The sequence below is a fragment of the Trachurus trachurus genome (assembly GCF_905171665.1).
Source record: "Trachurus trachurus genome assembly, chromosome: 23".
Lineage (NCBI taxonomy): Eukaryota > Metazoa > Chordata > Actinopteri > Carangiformes > Carangidae > Trachurus > Trachurus trachurus.
The window spans coordinates 11,325,390-11,349,439 of NC_139912.1; the positions used below are offsets into that span (position 1 = coordinate 11,325,390).

General features: G+C 41.7%; 1 protein-coding gene across 2 annotated transcripts in view; it reads right to left on the minus strand.

The window, feature by feature from the left end:
• Positions 1-24,050, minus strand: part of exoc4 (exocyst complex component 4) — a 113,105-nt gene that overhangs the window by 82,163 nt on the left and 6,892 nt on the right. For both annotated transcript variants that reach the window (XM_083999114.1, XM_083999113.1), the window contains exons 5-10: positions 22,812-22,915; positions 19,485-19,585; positions 19,168-19,322; positions 14,670-14,850; positions 2,874-3,019; positions 2,614-2,702 (exon numbers count right to left, since the gene is read on the minus strand). In XM_083999114.1, coding sequence (XP_083855240.1) covers positions 2,614-2,702; positions 2,874-3,019; positions 14,670-14,850; positions 19,168-19,322; positions 19,485-19,585; positions 22,812-22,915 — 776 coding nt within the window. The remainder of the gene's footprint in view (positions 1-2,613; positions 2,703-2,873; positions 3,020-14,669; positions 14,851-19,167; positions 19,323-19,484; positions 19,586-22,811; positions 22,916-24,050) is intronic.

The following is a 24,050-nucleotide window of genomic DNA, read 5'->3' on the forward strand; positions in this document are numbered from 1 at the left end:
GATGAAGTATTGGATTAATTGAAGCATACGAGACATGCTTCAGCGGAGAAGGCAAGCAATTAAGTCCCCCCCTGCGTGTTTGCATGTGTATGTGAGCGATGTGAATATGGGCACCATGCAGCCGCCGCGCATGTGTGTAATGATATATGGCGGGTCCCTACAACACTCGGGAGACATAAATTACAGATATTACAGATTAATTTCTAACCCATTAGAGATCTGCGAGTGTGGATGAGCTACAAAATCATTACACATTCTATACAAATACCGCTGCTGTGATCTTTACTTATAGAAGATCTGGGAAGTCAATTTCACAGATATGCGCAATACTGAAACCTGTCACAGCTAAGAATGCATTTCATGTCGCACAGCTGGCGCGGCTCGAAGAAAGTAAAAAAAAAAAAAGCAGCAAAAATAGTAGCAGCTTCTGCACAAAAGTACGACTTTGTACTTTATTTAGTGCATGACCATTCCTATGCATTTGTAAACTGTGCGCAGCTGGATTTAAAACGAACAATCAAACTCTTATTTCCAAGGCTGTGTCTGGTGAGCGTTTGAGTTAATAACTATATTGACTTGAAGCAGAACGTTGAGGGGAAAAAAAAGAGTTTAGGAAACTCCAAGTAGAGAGACTAAGAGACACACATGACTAAGCTTTAAGTGTTGAGTAATCCTGGAGCCAGAAGAACTCATCAAGTCAATCTTTCATTTCTAACTCTTTCCCTCTCCCTCCCTCCCTACAGTAAGTTTAATTTGAAGAGAGAGAAAAAGTCCCTTTCCACACTGTCCGTCTCAATACAGATTTTTCTAATTTCTTCCTTCAGAAATCTCTTAATGGCTTCTTTGCTGGACCCTGATGAAAACAATGACTTTTAACCTTCCTCTCCCTCCTTCCTTCCCTCCATCCATCTTTCCCCTCCCTCCATCACAGTCGACTTATTTCACTTTCTAAATGATTTCTTACTCCTTCAATCTCTTTGCAGCCATTCAGGCCCCGGCTTGGGCTTGTGGCCGGTGCTGCGCATTGTGACAGGTGAAATGAAAGCCCAGAGAAATCTCATCTTCTTATAAACGCTCCGAGGCATTCAGCCAGTCAAAAAAAATATTTTTTTCCCCCCTTCTTTCTGAGGCGCCGACAGAAGGAAGAAGAAAAAAAAAAGTGAGCTGTTATTTGAAGACCTTTTTCCTTTATCCACAGTTAATCAATGCTGTTCTTTTTGTGGCGGGGGTGGGGGTGTGTGTGGGGGGGTGAGGTAGTAGATTTTGCATACATTTACAGACTTCCTACTGTATGAGTGGCATTTCCTGTCAAAAAAAGAATAAGAAAACTACTACACCCTACATTGAAATATCTTCTGCAATTGTTATTTGAGGAGCCATTCTCTGGTTGTTTTTCAGGTTAAATATCTCCAGAAGCCTTATTAACACCACATTATTTCAATCATTTACCCTCAATAGTCATAATTACATATTACAAAAGGTCCTTTTTGCATGTGTTATGGCATAGTCTTCACAAATCAAAAGCAATTTACTGTTATTGTTTCACTCGCCTACCTTTTCTATTTTATCCAAACAATGCCAACAAGGAGCTTGCAGTTAAAAAAGGAATAGTATCAGACAAACAGCGCTGTCAGGGACTGCTGATTAAAACCTCAAGGTCATATATGCGGAGAAACAGAGCGAGCCAGAGCGAGACAGAAGAAGTAGGAGCAGTAGAAGAGCAGAGACTCTCCAGGGTCTGGCTGTGCAGCTCGCTCTCCGTGCTATGTTGTGCCTGTGTGTGTGTGTGTGTGTGTGTGTGTGTGTGTGTGTGTGTGTGTGTGTGTGTGTGTGTGTGTGTGTGTGTGTGTGTGTGTGTGTGTGTGTGTGTGCATGTGTGTGTGGATATGCGAGCGAGAGGTTTTCAAGGCCTCTCCCTCTTGGTGGATTCTGCAAAGTCACCCTGCTCTCTGCCTCTCGTCAATCTCTCTCCATCACAGCATCCCTCTCCACATTGCTGTTATCTGCCTTTCTTTTGCCGAGGGTAACTTCTCCATCTGCAACATGCCCTTCGTATCTCCGCCGTGCCTTTTGTTACTCCTCTCTCATGCTCTCCATTCCAGCATCTCCATCACCCAAACGTGACCAAATCAACCTCATCTCCCTGCACCTTCGCCTGCATCCTGTTCCCACTCAAGGCAATATATGCACCTGTTTTGCTATCTCTACATAATCTCTGCAACCGAGGATCTATGTGCATGAACCCATTATTGCTGCCTGCTGAGTAAGGTTGTAGGTGCTTTCTACTCACTTCTTTTCTTCGCAAACCCATACAGCTTCTAACCTCCTCCCTCTTTTCAGCCATCCAACCAACCCCTAACCTTTGCTCAGTGTCTGTGCTGCTCTTTTCTCTCCTCCTTTATCCTACACTCTGCAAACCCTGTCCAATTTATTCTTCTATCTCTGCCACATTTTCCCCTTTTCCCACATTTCTGTCAATACTTTTCACACCTTCTGCTCTGTCATCCCCCCCCCTTCCCCTCCCTTCATCTCACATCTCTGTCCACCCTCCTCTATTCCAGCTGCTAGGGACACCACTTTACGCCCCAACTCTCTCCGTCCCCCCTTCCTCACCTTGTAATTCTCCACTCTTGCTGTAGAGCTCTCGCCTCTGCTCTCTCAGGTACGCACTCATGCTGATGGCATGTGAAGATGATTCAAACCTTAGAAAAAAGAAAAAAAAAACACACCAAAAGGTTCAACAAGTGGCCACACAACACAACAATGCAGCACATCATGCAACATGAAGCTCCAAGAAGGAAAGAGAAGTAGAGTTATGACCTTGCGGATGAGAGGTTAGACAGAATATGAGGTACATGAGGAGTGATCCTTACTTGAAGAGCGACTGCTTGGCACGCTGAGGTTTCTTCTTTGCAAAGAAAGCTGCAAACTCACTGCCGGTGCTGGCATATGAAAGTTGAGCCGATGGCTCCGAGGCGCTCCGGCTGTTCTTCACATCAAGATACTCCATGAGCAGAACCTGAACAGCACACAAAGCACGAGGTTAAAAGAGAAGCAAAAGAGCCACAGCAGAGGAAATAACTTTGAAAAGATGAACTTGAAGTAATTTCCCCATCAAGATAATGCAGTCACATACTGACTGCCTAGCCCAGGGCTGTCAAACTCGTTTTAGTTCAGCGGCCACAAACAGCGCAATTTAATCTCAAGTGGGCCAAACCAGTAAAATAATAGCATGATAACCTATAAATAAAAAGAACTTTGAATTTTTCCCTTTGTTTTAGTACATTATTACAATTAATGAACTATCCTTTTACAAAATATATTATTAACAACCTGAAATTTCTCGATAAAAATATGTGCAATTTCAACAATATTATGCCTCTTGTGTCTTCTAAGTAATTTTCACACTTGGCAAATTCATCCTGAGGGCCGGATTGGACCGTCTGCTGGGCCGGTTTTGGCCCACGGACCGCACATTTGACACCCCTGGCCTAGACTTTTTAGGGGCACAGTAGAAACGCTAATTTCTTTTTAATGACAATGAAAATGTATACACCACTTCTATAGTAGATGATCGGTGATTATAACTCACTTAAATGTGAGTGAAAACACATCAGGGTCCATAAAACAGAGAGATAAATTTAAAACAGAGAAACCATGATCACGTTTTGGAATATCGCATAATAGGTCCTTTAAGGTCCTTCTGTGATCTTTTAAAGCTCAATCCTAACTGAGCATTAATCTTAACTGTCGAACGGTGTACAGTTACTCACTGATGCCACTTTATTATCATTCCCAAATTTATCATATCCACACACACGGTTCCTCCTAGTATTACTACACCTCAGATACTGTAACATGGAGTGCTCGAGCTTATTAATGACTTCAAAGCGCCCACTCATAATTGTATCCTGTCAGACTGGCCGGTCTGCTCTGTTCGCCTAATGCATGAGTATATATTTTTTTATCCATGGAGCCCTTTGTATAGCACCTAACCATGGTGAAAATATTTACATACATTTACCATGAGGTTATGGTCTGTTTCTCACTGCAGTATGACGCTGAAACTAAGACTGATTGGAGCGTGGTACTGCAAAAACTTTCCTGTTACCCTTCTGGTTTCTCTCTATACAGTAAGCACTTTGATTGTGTTTGCATTTCCCTTTTGCATTGTTTTCATTTTCTCCACATTTATTTTGCCATCTGTCGCCACACAAACAATGCTCCCCCAACGTTACCTTTGCAAGAGTATTTTGCTGCATTATAGGACGTAAATGCAAAACTTTTAATGAAAAACTGCAATTACATATTCCTTGTTCAACAGAGATACTTATCTATCATATCAGCAGGAGACATCCCACGCAGCGGGACTTGTATTTATCGCTTGTTGTGTTACAGTGTGCTGCCTTTTATCACAACATATTAATATCTACCTAGCCCATTGTGGAAAACAGAAGAAACCCCATGCTCTGGAGCCAGAAAAAGGCCGGTGACACGACCGGCTCTTTTGATGACCACCGTTTAAATTGCTGTCTTCCATTTTTCGGTCTGTCTACATGATCCATGGTGAAATCCATCAACGTCTTATCATGCTTCATAAAAATCTTATCAACTTCTAACAATAGCCGAGGACAAGCACATTGAAACTCTGGCCAGATAGAGAAAGTTAACTTCCTCTACTCTATCATTATATCTACACATTCCCTCTGTTGCTTTCACTGGCTCTCATTTTTCAAAATCTCTTAGTGCCTCATCTCTCATTTCTCACATTTCTATTTTCTCTCTCTCTCTTGCTCTGTCTACCTCAGTTCATCGTTTCCTTTCTCTCTCTCGCCCCTTCTTCATTCTTCTCTCTGTGTGAATACATATGTTCTAAAATAGCCTCCCATATCTAATAGCTTCATAATTTAGCAGGGCCATTTAGCCTGTGTGTGTCTAATTCTGAGGCGCAGTGTGGGTCAGCCCGGAATGGGACAGGAGTAATGGTAGAGCAGATGGAGATCCATCCCGATCATAATGATGTAATTAACACTGCGGAGAGCACCCCCCGTCATGCATGGGAAAGCCTTCCTGTGCTAGCGCTGGTACTAATTCAAGTGCACACACATGTGCATATTAGTTAGCAAGTGCAGATCCATGGAAAACTGATGCAAAAGCAAGTAACTAGTGGAAAATCTTATGTTGATTAGTGCATTCAGGTCTAAATGGAACATTACAAAAGATATATATTGTTGTTGAAGACAGCTCAAAAGAGATACTTTGTCTCTTCCATCTTTATTGTTTCATTTACATCTATATGAGCTGTGTGATATCAGAAAATATGCATCAAACAATCACCCTGTTATAGTTTAAGTGGATTTCAGTTGGAATTAAATATTTAGGTATTAGGCTGTGTTCAGGCTCACAATTAGAAAATATCATTTCTATTAGCATGGTCCCACTATTTCAAAGCATAATGGCAAATATGGATAAATGGATATTGATAAACCTCACTTTGTGGGAGAATTAATACTATTAAGTCGGTTGTTGCTCCACAATTTAATTACATTTCTATGATGATACCAATAACCATATCTGAGGCAATCTATGAGCAATACAACTGTCTGATTAAGGCACGGCACTGGAACATTAAAAAAAAACGAGAATCGGTCTGAACACACAGTTTGCCTCAAGAGCTAATGGAGGACTGGCTCTCTGAAATCACTATTACTGCAGCAGGAACAAGGCGCAGATCCTATTACTGTCACCTGTGAACGACCAGCAGCATTTGAAATGAATAAACTTGCAAGACACTGGGCAAATTATGATTGTAACCCCTGGGTGGGTAAAGGTGGAAAACACACTTGAAGTTCAATCTGACATATAGAACTATTATCAGAGAGGAATACAGCAAAATAGAGAGCAGACAAAACCTAGTTTTACAAAACTCCCAGTGGGCGTGGGCAAGAGAACACAAAATCCTGGGGATATTGCAGCAGTATCTCTGGTTATATTGCAATATAAACAGAGATACTCTTACATATGGAATAACCTCCCGATCTGTATGGAGGGAAGATCCTTTCGATGGGGCACAGCTTCAGCTAAAGAGCAGAGTCGGCTCTATATTTAAGTAGTATTTTATAAAACAAAAAATTATTCTCTCTTCAGAATTTCCAAAAGCCTGAGATTAATATGGCAAATGGATCTTGATGGGGAGATTAGGGAAGATTTATTGCAGGATGTGATTTCAAATGTATGGTGTGCTACAGGGGATGCAAGAAGTAAGCTCATCCATTATAAAATGGTACAGCGATATTATTTTACATCCCTGAGACTATTTGAAATGGGCTTAACCCAAGATAATAAATGCTGGAAACGAAACAGGAACATGGGCACATGTTCGTTTAGATTGTTCCAGATATTGCCTTTTTAGAAAGTGGTACTAAAACACTTGAGAAATAACTCAACCAACAAACTCGACCATGAATCCCCTAAAGAAAGCTGTTACTTCAGGGGATAAATCATTCATGCCAGCAGGGATTCTTAATCTGGCATCTACGCAAACAGGAATAGGTTTTATTGTGTTTCATTGTAGAATCCAGGGCAATTTTATTAATACAGAAGGCCTGTTATAATATTTTTAATTACATCATATTTGTACTAGTATGCATTTTTTAATATATATTATAATTGACAAAAACTTAAATGATGAGAAATTATAGAAGAGTTATGTTGGTGGAAAATGGTTCTCCTGTTTAGTTAAACGAGTGTGAGGTCACAGCACTCGGTGACAAATCTTCATGTAAATATGCAAGTTAAACACACGCACACAATCTCCCACCACACACGTAATTACTCTCTAACACACTTCACACATCGCAGGCGGTGCTGGAGGCCATATCACACACGCCCTCTCCAACCAGCAACACCACAGCTTCCACTTGCCACTAGCCTCATGCTGCAACTAATCCTATCAGTGTATTAATTACTAATGATGAGCTGGTGGAGCGAAACCCCCACTTGCTTGCAAGCAAACGCCCAAGTAGACTTAATGAAATGCCAGCACTGGGCTGATGAAGGGGCTCCGACCCTACTTAAATTGCATTAGCCCAGAGACAGAGTGAACTTTGGAGGCAATTAACTGGGCTGCTAGGACAGAGAGAAAGATGGAGGGATGGGAGGCAGGAAGTTAACGCAGAAGAAGAGAAGGAAAGGAGGCGAGATAAAGATGGGACAGAGTTGTGCAGAAGAGAAAGAGTAGAGGATTATAGGTAGAGAATGAGCACTGAATGGAATGCTAAGGAGAAAATGGGCACTGAAAGCGAGAGTGGAGGGAAAAGTGAGGGGAGAAATTGCAAGGGACCAAGTTAAATAACCATAGTTGTTGCTGATTTAACACCTCTAGGTGAAGCTAAAAGAGGATGGCTGGTTTCTTCACCTCTACTTAGAGGACCTCCTACTAATTCTGGCGAGGGCAGGAGCCTTTAGCAGACAAGTCTCTCTAATCTCCTTCCAGTCAGCAGCCAGCCACATTACAGAGCTAATAAGTCACTAAAGTAAAGGGTTTTTTTTTGTTGTTTTTTTAGCGAATGTCACCTCGAATTTTCCCAATTACCCCTTCAACCATTACAAAGCTAATTCAATAACGAGTGCTAAATTGGTCCAAACAAAGATACTTTGTTGCAGAGCCAAACTACTGCAATTTTGTGTTTTCTCTTACAAGCAGATAGGATGACATGAGTCTAAATATATCTCAGTCTCATTCTGCAGCGTGTAAACTAATTATCAAGAATAACAGAACAATTTCAGAGGCTGAACACTTTATACTTGTTTGTTCAGAAGTTTATCAAGAGAGTGGCTCTGTTTCTTTTTTATAAGAAAGGATAAAGAACAGCAGCTGCAAATGGTATGAGGACAGCAATTAAATCTATCTTATTATAGAAATATATTAGTTTTAATATGAACTCAAGAGTGAAATCATCAGAAAACAACCTACACATGATAAAAGTAAACAAAAATCGCACTCAGCAGTTATGTGCTCCACAACAACAGGGCTTGCATTGTGTCTCCACCCACTCAAGCGAAGTACAATAATATTCTGCTGTAATGTGCTAATGTGCTGTGACTGCATTTTGATTGACACAACCTCGAAGGTCGATATGTATAGACTTTCATGTTGTTTGATACAAAATGTGTTTCTCCCCCCTGAAAGATAGGTGCTAGTCAGTTAATGACTCAAACCGTGGAGAAGTCTCTGGCAACTTTCCATGACTAATACGACCTGGAGGCGCTGTAACTGTCTTCATAAAATGAACAAAAGGATATTGTCTTCCTTCCTCTGTACTCCTCATACCAATTAAGTCAAGCAGGTTAAATCCTAAAATCGCCATTATTCCAGCAAGAACAGGGCAAAACTCACTTTACTGTTACCTGTGTATGACCAGAGTGACAAATAAAAAATAAAGGCAATGAAAATCAGGAAATGGTATTTTAAATTACAAACAGGAAAATGACTGAGCTTGCGGATGATGAACTGCAGCATCACTGCAGTTGCCAACGCAGAAAGCCACCCCAGCGACGGCTCCCGGAGCCACACAGCGATGTAAAAATACACAGACCCACAAGAGACGAATTCAGTGGTCTACTATATTAATTGTAGATCGATTCCAAATGGGAGCCAGGTCTAATTCAGTAAGATCCTGGAGCATACATAACATCTGATGTAACTGGCGCTACTAGCTGTGGAAGAGAAATGGGATTTCATGGAAATTAGGCAAATATAATGTTAACACACTCTCTCCCCTCTCAACGCCTTTAAAATTGGCAACAGGCGGCACCAGATGGAAACAAACTCATGTCTTTTTGAAAATCTGGCATTTAAACATTAAAGCATCGTCTCAGCTGCTTCGACTTCGGTATAGATAGCTCTTAATAAGTTAGCCAAAGCAGTACCTCCACTCTAAATTAGTTCATTGGACTTCCACTTAAAGGTTACAGAGAGTTGATGAAGAAAACAGGAGAGAAAGAAAGGAGCCGCCTGGACTCACTCAAAATCAATATTCATGGGTGAATCTGTGAAACAGTGGCTGGTATGTAAAAATGTGAGACATGGCAAATGGCTCTTCACACCGGATAATAAGACGAAAGCTCGAGAGTTCATATAAACTCAAGTGTGTGCGCGTGTTTGCCTGCACATGCGTTTGAGTGGGTACACATGCAAACCACATCTCTCTCAAGGGCTCCCCTGACAAAGACAATCATTTCCACCACAACTATTCAATGTAATTCTATCAACCAGCCAACCTCGTTCGGCACTTGAGTGGCTCAGGTCTCGCCCCCGAGCTTAAATCAGTCCAGTGGGCTGATTGCGAAGTTTTAATAAAAAGTGGAGAAAAGCTTCACGGAAGTGTGCCTTTGTAATTCATTACCGGCACTCTCGTTTATTTCCTGTGAACAAAATGTCCCGATGTCACCCTTTTGTGCTCGGAGAAAGTGTATACTCATCTTCTAGTCCGTCCATTAGGGCCCTAACATCAACAAATCACAGCAATTAAGAGAGCGTCACTCAAGCCTTTGCAGGTGAGCACTTGATTGACTTGGGAGCAATTAATTGACTAAAATTAAAGAAATAAATATCCCTTCATTTTCCTTCCTTGTTCAAATCCTCTCCTTCTTATTAAGTCATCTTAAAAGCAGCCGAGAGAACAATCTCAACACTTTCATCCTTTCTCAAGGCTTATTGAAATCGGCTGTTTTCCCACTAAATCCCCCGGCTGGTGTCTTGTCACAAAACATATTGACTGATATCCCTCGCTGCTAGTTTGAAGTTAAAGCCCAAAGTGTCCTTGGCCGTCAGAGAGAGGTTTCTGTATACACCCTGTATTGATTGTGTTCCAGAAACTTCAATAACCTTCACAAGTTTGGACAGCGCTTCAGCCACAGCTACTCCCGCTGCACTGAACTACTGCTAACCAGTGGGGGTTCCCACCTGGAGTGGGCCGCGTCAAGTCAATCTTCTGAAGGCTATCTTGTTGACGGAGGAGGAGAGGAAGATGTGCCTGTGTGCTCACTCAAACCTATTTTGTTTCTCTGTGTGTCCTTGCTGTGTCTCCACCACTTATTCATTGTTGTTTCAAATGAAAAAGAAAGGGAAACAATACAATAGTGTTTCTATGGACACAGTGCTGTAAAAAGACGTGTTCTAATTTTTGTTTTTATACATATGCCAAATTAGCACATTATTGCATATTTTATCCAAACGACAAAAGAGATGACAAACGTTATTACTATTTCTATTCACAGTAATTGGTTTAAATTATGGGTGAACTTTACAGTAAACAAAGTTAAGCATTATTTAATTTTGCATTAACCTTTTAAATTTCTATTACGTATGTATGCGAGAATGCTGTGTGCACTTAATCGGTCAGATTTAATATTGTACATATACCCTACACATTCAGAAAATTATCTGGCTAGTGCAGTCGCATTAAAATATCCATCTCCACAGCTATACTGTACATGCTTATGATCATCCAAGTTGTACAACTGCATAGAACTCATCTGAGGTGCTTTTTATTTAAAAGTTAAGTCACGGTAGCGTTTATAGCACGGGATCAAATATACTGCGCCCTCATTTGCAGCACAGTCATATACTGTATCAACACGTCAAGGAAACTATTGCAGAAGTACGCATCAGGATTTGATTAAGTCTGGTGATTTTGATGTAGTAGATGTAAAGTGGGGGGGTTGGGGTGGGGAGAGATGAGACTTTGCGACACCAAGGAGATGGTAGACTTCAACGCGCTCCAGCGATATGTAAATATGACAGCGCTTTGGAGGGCAGAATAAATGTGACACATTGATTAAAATGTTGGGCGAGAACAACGTAGCGATGTCTGTGCTTCATATCTAATTAAAAGAGATCATTGTCTTCTGGCTACTCTCTGGCAGTTCAATTCGCCTCGTTTTCACTCTGTTGATGAGCTGAGAGAAGGCGGTGCATCTATAAGCCACTTGTATATTTAAATATATTTGGCACGAACATAAACTGCTTCTGTCTTGGTTAATCTTCAGCAATAAAATGAAGCAGATTTAGACTAAGATATAGACTCTCTTCTGAATCAAAAAGAAGTGGGTGGCAGTCATGTGATCAAGATGCTGTTAAAAATGGCCATTTAAGTATCTATGATCTTCTTCAGTTCTTTCAGAAGACAGATAATAAACATCCGTCCATATTGTTGAATGCTAGCCTCGGAGTTTCTTGTGTGCAGAGGGGAAGTCACTCATTAAAAGTGTGATTTGCACTCGGGTCACACACTTGCAGCAGACAACGGACATGGCAAGCAGTCACAGCCACAAATCCACGCGGAATGTGCAAATGGTGAGCTAATTAACAAACTCGTACGCCTCAAACTGAACGGCCGACAAGGTCAAAGGGTGATGGACGTCAGTAGCCAGAGGCACAAATATACATTAAATAACACTCCCACTAGAGGTTCTTAATGAAGAAAGCATGGAAAGGTTTATGAACTGTGATCTTTTACGAACTATGTTACCCAATTACCTGAAGTATTGTGACTTCTGTCTTATTAAAGATTCAAAGGAAACTTGTGGATATTCTGGCTTGGCACATAATGTTTGTTTAGACTAACATTTTAACTCGGAGAACATCATTTTACTCGCCAGGCTGACAGGCTGTCTTAATTGTTTGATGATGCTATACTGTATTTTCTGAGGAGGAGAGAGAGGCGCATTAAACATTTATGGACACATACAAATTCCAGTCACTCTATGATTTCCTGGAAGAAAAAAACATATTGCTTTGAAGAGGAAGATGGAAAAAAGAAGAAAGGCAGTCACACATGGAGAGTAGTGAAGGAATGTGGTCGTGCACACTTAGAAATGTAAATTCAATAATGGTGTGAATAATCAATAGATATGTTCACACATTCTACAGAAAGCCACTGGAAAAATTGTGAAGTGACATTAAAACACCTCCTTCCAGCATCAATACCACTGATTACCATTCAGTCCTTTTATGGCTTGAATCAATACTTCTGCAATGAAATAAACAACAAGCAGGAGCATCTCCAGCATTTCGGAACAGGGATTAAAACCAATACATGAATCCTGACTTTTAAAAGCTTGTTTACCTACTCCCGTTCACTCAGTCACACATTGATGAACGCCGTTTCTCAACCGAGGACTTGTTACTGGCTGCATCCTGAGTTTATGTCGACTCTTGCATCTGTCTGCTGGTATGTCATGTGGAAAGGTCAATCTGGTTTCTCCAGCGCTCAAAGTGGGGGGAAAAAATAACACCTACCAAGAGGTTTCAGCACATGTCAAAAAGTGCAATAAGTAAGACAGAGAGGGGTTCAGATGATTTAACTGTAAAGGTGGCAGAAGATACTAAAAAGGAACTGGCAAAAAAAAAAGGTAGAGCCGTTTTAACATATTTCAAAAAGCTCCAAAATGATTAAATGCCTTATACATAGACACATTGCAGTTGCTACAAAAAACGACTTGCCTCTGTCAAAACTGAATCAACCATGCCCAAATTAGCCAGAAGTTGTGGCAGACAGTTATTCTGTTCAAGCTTTTCAGAAGAATGACTTTCAAATAGAATCTGTCTCTGGCAATGGTGAGCTATTGTTTTGAAATATAAAATTAAAACAAGAAGACCGGTTACAGTAGTTTTTGTGGAACTGAAGAAAATTGAGCTTGAGAGAGAAAACAAGATGAGGGAAGTAACAAAGATCATAACCAAATTCTGACCAATGCTGAGTAGGATCCTGCCCCTTTGTGGATGTTAAGACGTGAGATAAGACCTGGCTCAGCATCCAATAATATTCAACAGAGCCACTGTGGGAGCGGTAGGAATTTAATTTCTCGCATTGCTGATATGTGACTCTCTAAGACAGAGAGAGCTAAACGAAGGGGGTGAAAGGGAGTGTGGGAGTTGAGAGAGAAAAAGAAAGCAAGATAATAAGATTAAGAAGGAAATTACAAGGAGTAAGAGGGCTATGCACAAGGTATTGGGACACTGAGAGACTGAAGCAGCAGGAATGATGCTGAAGAAGGAAGGAAGGAACAAGGGAAATGGAAATACAGAGTGAGAGAGCAATGAAACAACAACAACAAGCACGAGACATGAGAGAGATGGTGGCAGGGTGGCGGGTGGGGGGGTGGACGGACGAGGAGCCTTCATATTGATACAATCGGTCAGGAAATAATAACACGAGTGAGTGAATAAGAAAACCTCATTTCACGTAATGAGTATTCTAATCAAGAGATTACATTATCTCACATCGCAGAGACGACAGAGTGGAGTCCCTGGCAACTGGGTGCTGGCAGTGGTCACATGCTGGGGAATGGCTTAATGCCACTGGTACAGCAGAGCTATTACAGTACATGCCTATGCACATTCACACCCTTGGAGACGCACACACACATACATCTAAACACTTGCGTATTTGTTCGTTCATGCATGCCAGCTGAAAAAAAAATTTATTAAGTTATTGGAAGAGTCGCTACAAGCCATAGTGCCTGATCTAGAAATAGATAAGCTTTCAATTTAACTAGGCTACAGAGTTCTGTCTCTTTATTTATTCTTACACGTTTATGATCTGTAAAAACACTGGCGTGTGCTAAACAAAACAAAACAAAACAAAACAGCAACAAAGCTCTAAAAAGTTAACTTCTTATGTATACTGTAAGTTTATATACTGTAAATCAAAGTCATGGTTTCATAAGAAAACTTTAAGAAAATTGAGAAAGAAGAGAGAACCGGGCTCTCAAACAATTTAAACTGGAGTTATGCACATCATCACGCTTCAGGAAAATGACATAAATTTAAATTGCACAACCCCCAGTGAGGGAGCGTCAGGGAGAACGCTTGTTTTCTTGGGTGTGAACACACAGAGAGACAGACACACACACACACACACACACACACACACACACACACACACCGATCGCTTTGAGAGCAACGACTGCCATAGATTTCCCTCTGAGATTCGCCATAGGTCAGCTCAACAGCTGCTCATCCCCTCCGCCAATCAAACAGGAGCAGGGAGCAAGAACCCAGCATAAATACACGCCAATTAAAGAACCTAAAATTAATCCAAGCAATCAAGCTTCCCCTGTCTTTTTCCCTTGCCGCTCCTTGCTTCACCACATTGACTGCCATCCATCACATCGCTGCCAGTTTCTCCACTGATTAATTTACTGTAAGAGAAGGTGAATTAAATCGAGTGTTTTGAGGAAAGGATGGAAGATAAATCAGGGAGGAACAAATCTCTGTGACAGTGAATAAAAAATAAAAGCCTGGGGGTATGCCTGCGAGGGAGGACAAAACAAACAATCCTGTGTTCACCATAAAAACATCTTGTCACCAGGTGTAAAGCTACAATATGGCCCCATAAAATAAGTATCAATGGTAAACACAATGAAGACTATAAAAAGAATAGTGCTTGTTTGTAGATTGTAGAAGTTTTTGCTCATGCTCATTATAATCCTCTTGATTGACAGATATGGCAGATGTGTTCATCAAATTTCTTATTTAATATGTACAGTAGGTGTGAGGATGTTTACAACTGCATTTCCATTTGATGGCTAAGGTTTGAGAGTTTGTTGTTTGTGCCCCTCTTTTCACATGGTCTATATCACTGTTGTTCAAAAAAACTGACCTGCAGCACCGTCTGGATCTTGGCAGAGACGTCCGCCTGCTCGTAGAGCTTGATGCCCTCTTCGTGGGCCCCGCCCGGGCACTGCACCGCAATCTGCTGCAGGTGGGCCAGCACCACGCTGTGAGCCTGAGCCACGGCTTTGAATTTATCAAACAAAAGCTCCAGCAGCTCCAGCAGCAGCCTGCAGAGGGAGCCAGAGGGAGAAGAAAGGGAGGGAGAGAATATGAATCATGGAGGGGGCAGAGAGCAGGGGAGTGGGTAGTGAAGACATGGAGAGGGAAAAGGAGGGAGATCAAGACAAGTTATGAGAAATGATTCATGATACTTACACACTTAACAGTATTTAAACAAGTTTTATACATTTTTCACCCACTATATTCACCCAACCCTTTATTAATGAGGGAAATCAACTAGCCTTGAGCATCCAATGAACTCGGCTTCTGTTTGCAAATTAGAGGGAAGGAAAATTAGTTTTAGCATGTGGTGATATTTCTGGGGCCAGCCAGAACATTAGCTACAAAGTCTACACACTCCAGAGTATTGCAACAGCTGACAGCTCCTTTCTGTGCTTCACTTTACTTCCAAATTCACAGTATCCATTAAAACAGTTGAGCAATACTGATGCCTTTGATAATCCATTGTGTGCAAAATGTAACAACACAGTTCTGGAGCTGTGTATCTCAGCTTCTGCTTGGCCTTAGATGCTCTATTACCATCCCAGCAGGATGTACATGAATAGGAATGATGATGATGATGATGCTTCCTATTACAATGTATTTATTTCCACTACAGAGTGCACATCACATTATCGAAGAGGTGCTGCAGTTCCCTCTTTTCAGTCACAGTTCTGTTGTTCCTTCAGTCACAACCCAGCACCTGGACTATATATTGTATGAGTGGCGAGGTGACTGGACTCCAACGAGGACCTACTCTCATTAGCTGTAAATGGCTCTGGCTGAAGAAGAGAGTGCAGCCAAAACCACGCTGACCTTCCACTTGATCTGAGTGCTACACTGTGGATTGGAAACCCACAGTTGCCTCATCTACACTAATGCTTTCATACAGACTTTACTATAGCTGCTTTCTGCGCAAGGACAAAGCTTTCAGAGTGAAGAGGGAACACAGGTTACATTAGTTGAGTCTGGATGAGTACCCAGTGCACCAAAGCCAGTGAGTGCCCACTTTATTTTAGTGGAGTTACAGTTTATATAAATACAGTCACACTGTTTATCTAACGCTGGCCTTTTAGGACCTTCCTCTGTCAATTCATTTGGGTTTTATTTAATTGGGAGTAAGCGATACCTTTGTTTTGTACAAGAATACAGCAGCAGTAAAAATGACTGGCAATTCAAAGTCTCTAATGGGATATATATCTAGACAGACTGAAATTCTTGAACTTATCCTGATAGAGACTGTGTCAATGCTCCCCACCCTGGGACCTATCTTTTCCAGCTGAGCTCGGATCTAACTGAATCTTTCTTTCACCTTCCTGATCAGCTTTCCGTCTGATTAAATTGAGGGTTAGAAAGAAAATCTGAGGCAAGATGGGTGCTTAACTATTAGATGACTCAAGAAAGGCCTGTTGTAATAGCCTGAAATACAACTAACCAGGGTAAAAATGTAGGCTCCAAACCAGGGAGGCTGGAACTGCTTCTATTACGTGTACTGAAAAGCACCTGAGCCCGCACCTCAGTAGTGCCAAATGAATACAAATTACCACCAATTTGAATGCTGCAATAAAAGAAAGCATGCTAAAAGTTTTGGGAAGCAGCCAAGGTTTCCTGGGAAGGTATAAGGATAAAGTAGAGGCAAGATGGATGTTTCACTAGGGGGCATTTTGGTTGGCTGTCTGTCACTACACTGGCAGTAGCAGCAAGTAAATGTTATTAATGGAGAGGAAAGCAGGCACAAATCACTATGAGCTATAACTCAGTGAATGGGAGATGTTCGTGAGACGACGAGAGGAGCTGTGAAATGCCAACAACGAGTGAGGGAATTTTTTCTCTCCCCCGTCTCTCTAATGTATAAACATAAAGGACCGACTCCTAGAGCGAGGATACAACAGCAGCCCTCAGAAACCGGACAAACAATATATGGCCGTGTCCACCTGCACAGAGGTGGACATGCAAGATTTACAGCTCTGACCTTGTCACCTCTCCTTTTGCTCAATCTCTAAGTGCACGGCAACAACACCCCAACACCCCACCAGCTCACGAACACACACAGACACACGAATACAAAGAGTAGACAGCCCGGTCCTTCTCATTATCTCCCAGTGGAGGCCATCCTAATCCATATTGTCTGTTCTTTGAGACCTCACTTCTCATTTCCCCTCAGGATCGAAGCTGACGCACACAAGGCTGATGAACAGCCAGGAGCAGCAGCAGGGAGCACACACACACACACGGACCACGTACTTTCCTTTACTAAACGACAGACAGCGCATCTCACAGTGTATGTGTGTGTGTTTCAGTTTCGAAGAATGATGATTGATTATCGTTAAGCTGGTTGTCAGTCACAGATAATTAAATTACAATAAGTAGGAGTGTTTCAAGAGTTGTTTAAGTATTACATGTGCCAGGTCATTGTGTTGTCACGTGCAAAAGGACATAGGACGGAAACACATTACAAACATCTGCCTCTTGGACTTTTCCAGTGACCACTGTATTGAACAGGCCGAGGAAAACAGTACGTTAGCGACAAGCAATCAGTCTTGTGATCAATGAGTTTTTCTGTTTTTAAATTGGATCTAAAATACTTAGCCTTTCATTTTAATGTTCTTTGGGCATTCGAGCATTTCTTCACTTTAAATCAGCTCTCTCTTTCTGGGGGGTTCAGATTAGACTCAGACTCAAAGTCGCCTATAGACCAACAACAAAGAAAAAGAGAAACCACTCTTGTTTTTGTAATGCAAAATGAAAAAGGAATATGAGTTCAAGAAGTCTGATTTGATGTAAATTAAGCTGAACTACTCACAGATCAGTGGTGCGTGCTAATAACTTTGGTGCATGGAGAGAGGGAACCTGTGTGGAGTTATCTTTATGAAAGCAGAATCTAGTGAAAGGAGCCGAGAGTGGAAATGCACTCTCAATGTGGCTGATCACAGAGGAGCTGAATGAGAACATAACCCTCCAACAGCAAACCACAGACCACTGTATACGCTGTAAAGTGCTTAAGTGTTGCTGCTAGTCTGCAGTGCTATAAAATATAGTGTGCAATAATGCAAGACCATTGTTCCCTACAAGTGGTACATTGGTGGAGTTTCCATAGCAACAAACCTTGACTTTAAATTGAAGTGAACATAGGCAGAACTATGTGTGTACGCATCTGAATTCAAACACACACACAAACCCCTAAGTGTTCATCCAAATGCAATTCAGCACGCTCCGAGACAAATACCGCGTTAAGCGTTCACATACATTCGTGCACGCGGGCAAACTTAAAACAATCTGTAAGCGCTGGATCTGGGAATGAGCTACACGGTGGCCTATTACATTGAGGTCAGATGAGATTCAGCAGGCAACAGGAGAAGGAAGGCAGACGAGGCCAGAGAGAACATCCCTGACAGAAAACAAGACGTTCCTCTTAAATGGTTCGGGATCAGTGGACTGAGACCTGTGCTTCCCCAAGTCTACTCACTGTATGTGTATGTCTGCGGGGCGCTGACGTGACTGCTTTCAAAATGTAGCAGTCCTCTATGGCAGGTGTGAAATTGTTTGTGTGTGTGTATGGGTGTGCTTAACCATGACTTGTCTAGGTTTAAAGCAGCAGAGTATCTGTTTTCATGGTCTGAGGCAGGTGCGTCTTCCACTCCTGGCCTTGACTGTGTTTCATACCTGGTTGACTGTCTGACTATGAACACCCCGGGAATGCATTCAAAACATGTTCTCTACAGCCTTTACTGTCAACTCTTAATATACCTAAAAAAGCCCACTGCATGCAACAGCAAATATGACTGGTGACTAATCCGGTTGATATTAGTATTTTGTAAACAGCTGTCAGGTATCCAGCCAGAGAGTGACCACCTTTTACATAATGCCACAGGGGAATTGAATCTAATGGGAATATACACCTACAGAAGAATACGCAAGCAGGGTGCTTTAATAAAATTGCTTTGTATAGATATAACACTGCTGGGATTATAAATGACAGCTTTATTAAGGTCTTTTATCAGTGGTAACAGCCGTAGCTGCGTGTTGCTGTTTACACTGATCATTTTTGGAAACAATGCTAGTGCTACTTATTATCTTCTGTCACGCAAATATGATAATTTTAAAAAGATTGCTTTCATCTTTCCACAGTAGTGATTACAGTTTCCCCTTCATGACTATCTATTTAGTGTGTTTGCATCCTCATTTGCCATTTATTATTAACCTTCAGTTTTCTCTATTTATTTTACTGATCTGAAGCACCTCACACCTCAGGGGATTGTTCGTCTCCCTAAGGAAACCATGCTGTTTTCAGTGTCTTCCTCATCCTCCCCATCAGCATACGGTACCTTGGCTGGCTCTCCTGGGCCAGGTTTTCTCCTCTCTGGTAAGCATGGTCTGCAATCTGAGTGGTGGACCTCTTAACGATCTGTTTCAATTCAGGTTCCAAACGCTCCATTATGGCTTTAATGGTCTCTGGGATTTTCTTCAGTTTGGCCAGAGCCTGAAGAAAAAAAAGGAACAATATTAAATTTTACTTGAAAAAACAGAAACACCACAGAGACATTGAAATAACAAAGAACATAAAAGTGGCTCTATCATCAGAGGGGAATTTAAATTCACAATTAATACTGTGCAGTATTAAGCAATGCTGCGCGGTATGTACCTTAATGAGGATGCCCATGAACTCAGCACTGTTCTCCTCTGGATCCACTTCAGAGAGGTCAGTTTGGTTGAGCTCCCGTGTATCCTGCTGCAGCTCACGCACTAAAGACGGTAAACAGATACACTCAGGTTAACACATACCAGAAGTGCTTATAGAATATTTCACAACAACATGCATACAAATATTTCAATACTCGACAAATGTAAAATGATAAGAACTCCCCACACTCCTTCGCCTCTATTTGCACCTTTGTAAACAATTTGCTGTTTATGTCACTTGCCCTTCAGAAACAAGAGCAAAATCCTTTGGAAGAGTCATGTGACCAACAAAGCAGCATATATAAAATGCACATCCTGTTTATCTGACATACTGTCGTATTCTGAAATTGTTTATTACCTATTCAGCAAACCGGGACATAGCACACCCACGTACAGAGCACAAACCTCATCCGCTTTTTAATAATGTGGCACAGTAAAACAAATAAAATGACAGTTTTTACTGCATTAATATACATCATTCTATTTTAAAACGCACGCACCTCCACCTATCCTATTACCCCCCCTCCCCACTATGCTCTCACCATATGACTTAGCCATATTAGCAGCTAAATTGAGAGTGGCAGCATGGAGTGATGCTCTAATTTCCATTAGATGGGGCCTCCCAATTCCCCATCAAAGCACGTTAAGAGAGTTAATGTTTATGGCAAGTTAATGGACTTTGGGTATATTTCCTCTTTTTCCCATTCCAACTGTAGTTTGTGTAATAATTATGACAATTACTAGCTACAAATGAGGTACTCTAATGCTATTAGACAAAATGGCACGCTAGGCCACTGATGGAAGCTGGCTGCTGTGTCGTGACCACGGTTGTTAGCATGACAGTGTATAGGCACTTACCACCTGCTGATAGCTAATTGTCACGATTTTTTTTTTTTTTTGCATAATGTGTGAGAAATGTGATTTCGCTTTTAACTTTCAGGTTACAGGGTGAATTGAATGGACATTTAGTATGTGTTTTGGGTCACGGCACGAATATAGAGGCTGATGTGCTGAGCCAAGCAAATAAAAAGAGGTGGAGTAAAAGATAAACAAGCTAAATTACACAATAGATTACAGAAACAATTCCTGGGTGGCATAGAAATGTTCAACCTTTGTCACCAGGAGCCAGCCACATACTTAGGTTGCTGATGTGTCACCACCACCACACTAGTGAGGTTGCTGCAGCAATAAGCCTGCGACTACTGAGTGGCGCATGTACATTATGGTCTACCGCTGCCTGGTATCCGAAGAGCTAAAAACGACTTGGTGAGTCACTAATTTTGAGTGCCAAGAGTGGGTGGTGAAAAAAGTGCCAGGTTTAATATAAAAACTCAGAATCACCAAGGGAACACCAAGTTATTGCAGGATTAACTTTTTTCATTATCTTCTTGTTTGCGCTGCTCTGTGCTCTGCCTGGAAGGAATGCTGTGGTGACTCGACGCCCCTACAACCAAGAGAGAATTCATACATTCCCGAACACAGTTATAGCCTGCATTATCAGTCTCTGTTAAAAGAGCTGGTTACCGGTTTGAGTGTAACAAATGCTGATCCCCTGCTGTGATGACAGAGGCGCTGGGTGACTAATGGTACAGATAGGAGGGGACAAGATGATTATAATTATAGCGAGGGAAATGTATACTATGATAAAAAGTTGAAGATGTTATGACATGATGTACTGCAAGGAAAGGCATGCAAGTGTGGAAAGCTGATGTGTGTATGTGCAATGAATGTGTTTATTAGTGGTGTTTTTCGCCCTTTGTGTAAGAGTTTGGATCAGCCATTTACGTGTGTTATTCTGTGTGTGTGTGTGTGTGTGTGTGTGTGTGTGTGTGTGTGTGTGTGTGTGTGTGTGTGTGTGTGTGTGTGTGTGTGTGTGTGTGTGTGTGTGTGTGTGTGTGTGTGTAATGCACACCCATAATGACATGCAAATGGATGTAAGCCAGAGTGGTGCTAATGACTTCATTATCACTAAGAATATCGGCACAGTGAAAATAAAATTGCCAGCTGAAATCCACACGCTTTGTTATCCATAGAGACCAACAAGACTACTTTGTTGATATGTTTATCTCTATAGCTCTCCTAATGTATGCTGTTTTAATGGAGCGCAAACTATGTAATCTGTTGTTTTTCATGAAATGCCTTCTTTGAATTTCTGTTTCTTTCTGCATCTCTTTTCTTTCACCATTACTCTCTTTTCACCAAGTCCACCACCCATCTTTTGTGCATCAAGACTAGGGCCCGACCGATTTATCGGCGAGCCGATTAAATCGGCCGATTATAGCCCGTTTGAAACTAATCGGTAATCGGCCAAAACTCGGCGATTGTCGCCGATATTTTCAGGAATAAAATGCAGGGAATAAAACTTGGTTTTACTTTGAAAAGATTCCCCCGCACCGGCGCCGACCTCATGACAAACTCCATCCACTACCACCTCAGTCACAGCACACAGCAGAGTGACTGATCTGTCTCAAACCCAGTGTTGCCACTGGCTTTCTGTTTCCCTTTTTTTTTTTTTTTTTTTTTACCGCGGTCGGGTTGTGAATTAATTAATTAATGCTCGTCTCCGGCCGTGTTGGGTCCGAGATTCAACAAGCCGGTCGGGGTCGGGTTTTACCGTTATATACCGGCACGGCAGTATGCTCATTTATCACCAATAAACACAGTAGATGAGGGTGAGTGACTGAGCTGAGGCTGTGTGACGGGTGGGGCGGGGGTCCGCGGCGTGGAGCGGTGCGGGACTCTGACTGCAGCGGGGACTATCATGTCTCTGCTCCGTGACACTGCTGTGAGACTGACCGCCGGTGAGCGCTTTGACACGGTGCCGGGCACGGCAGCAACAGCTGATCGCTTTTAATTGAAAAGAGAGAGAGAGAGGGAGAGAGAGAGACGCCGTGCCGTGTAAAAAAAACAACAACAAAAAAGTATCACGTGTCATGACTTCCTGTATTTGGCCCTTCAAAATAAAAGCCCATATTGATTTTGACTTCATTTTGACAAGACAGGGCTTCAAATGTTGTTTTTTTTTCATGCAACCAATCGACCAATGAAATTTTAGTCGGCTAATGATTTTTTGGTCGACCAGGCAGCCCTAATTTATATAATATATATAGATATATTAATATAGTAATACAATTTTAAAACTTAATTAAAAAAATAATAATAATCGGCCGATTAATCGGTTATCGGGTTTTTTTCCCCCTAATAATCGTAATCGGCATCGGCCCCAAAAAATCCATATCGGTCGGGCCCTAATCAAGACCCCAATCTAATAAGATCCAAAACATCCTACCACCGCTGGATCCAGGTGTGCTGAACTGGGATGAATCCAAAAGTTTGCGTGGGGTGGACAGGCTGCTGACATCCAACACAGGCATTGGAGATGTGTCTTTGGCACTGGAGTTGTGAGGGGAATAAAATTCAGGGATTATTAAAGTAACATGTATCATTTCAATACACGACATGATTTCTGTCTCATATGCATCATGATATTGCAATTGCATGAGAGGACAGTAACTCCTAAATTCTGGGGTAATCGCTTCTTACACACATATGAAACTAAACAGAAGCGTACCCACTAACCTTCCCTTTCCTAACGAAAACAATCTACTGTTATAACGAAAAAAGCCTTGCATCTCTGGGTGGGATTGGTGCTGCTTTCCAATGAGCCATTTATCAAGCCTTAAGCCGGAGGTGGAAGCAATCCAGGTCCTTTAAGTTGGGCGGTATAAACACAGTGTGCCTGCTAAGTGAGTGGGGTGTATGGAGGCTGGCTTGTTGTTAGAGGCGACCCAATACAGGGAGGCCAGGACCTGTCACTGGCTGACCCTCGGTAATAAATCACTCTACCTCACCAACCCACCGCCACCATAATTACTGCACCCCACGCACAGGCACACATACGCACACGTGTAAAAGTGCAAACAACATTTAAGCTGAATGTCTTACACAGCATCAACAGTGTGTTTGAAGCCACTGTGCCACATTATCACCGATAAGTTATACAGCTGCTTCATGAAACTAAGAGAGCGGCCCCCGGGGTCACGGAGGCAATGGCTTATGTTATTCTCACTGGTACAAGAGAAAACATGAACATACTGTATTGTTTATTTACTGCTAGTAATTGATTTCCGACACTTTTTTTTATGCTTTCTTCCTTAAAAAAAACAAACCACAACACAGAATGTGTGTATTTTGGTTTGTTTGATGTCCATACTGTAGAACCTATCATGATGCTTCTTTATTCCCTAAGAATGAATTAGTGCCGTTTGCCTCTTTACAGCAAATGATGTGGGCTGTTTTTTTTGTCTGTTTCTCTGGCTTCAGAGCACAAAGTACAAACATAAAGAAGCAGAGCAACAAGTTATGGTCTAATTGTTTTTTGTCAGTAATTGGCTTTGGTTTCCATACAGTAAATAATTGGCAAGTCACACTTAGTTGTCCCAGCAATGAAATAACTTATAATGAAGGCAGATCCATACAGTCTAAACTTTTCAAAGCAGAAAACACTTTGATGGCTATATTTATGTTG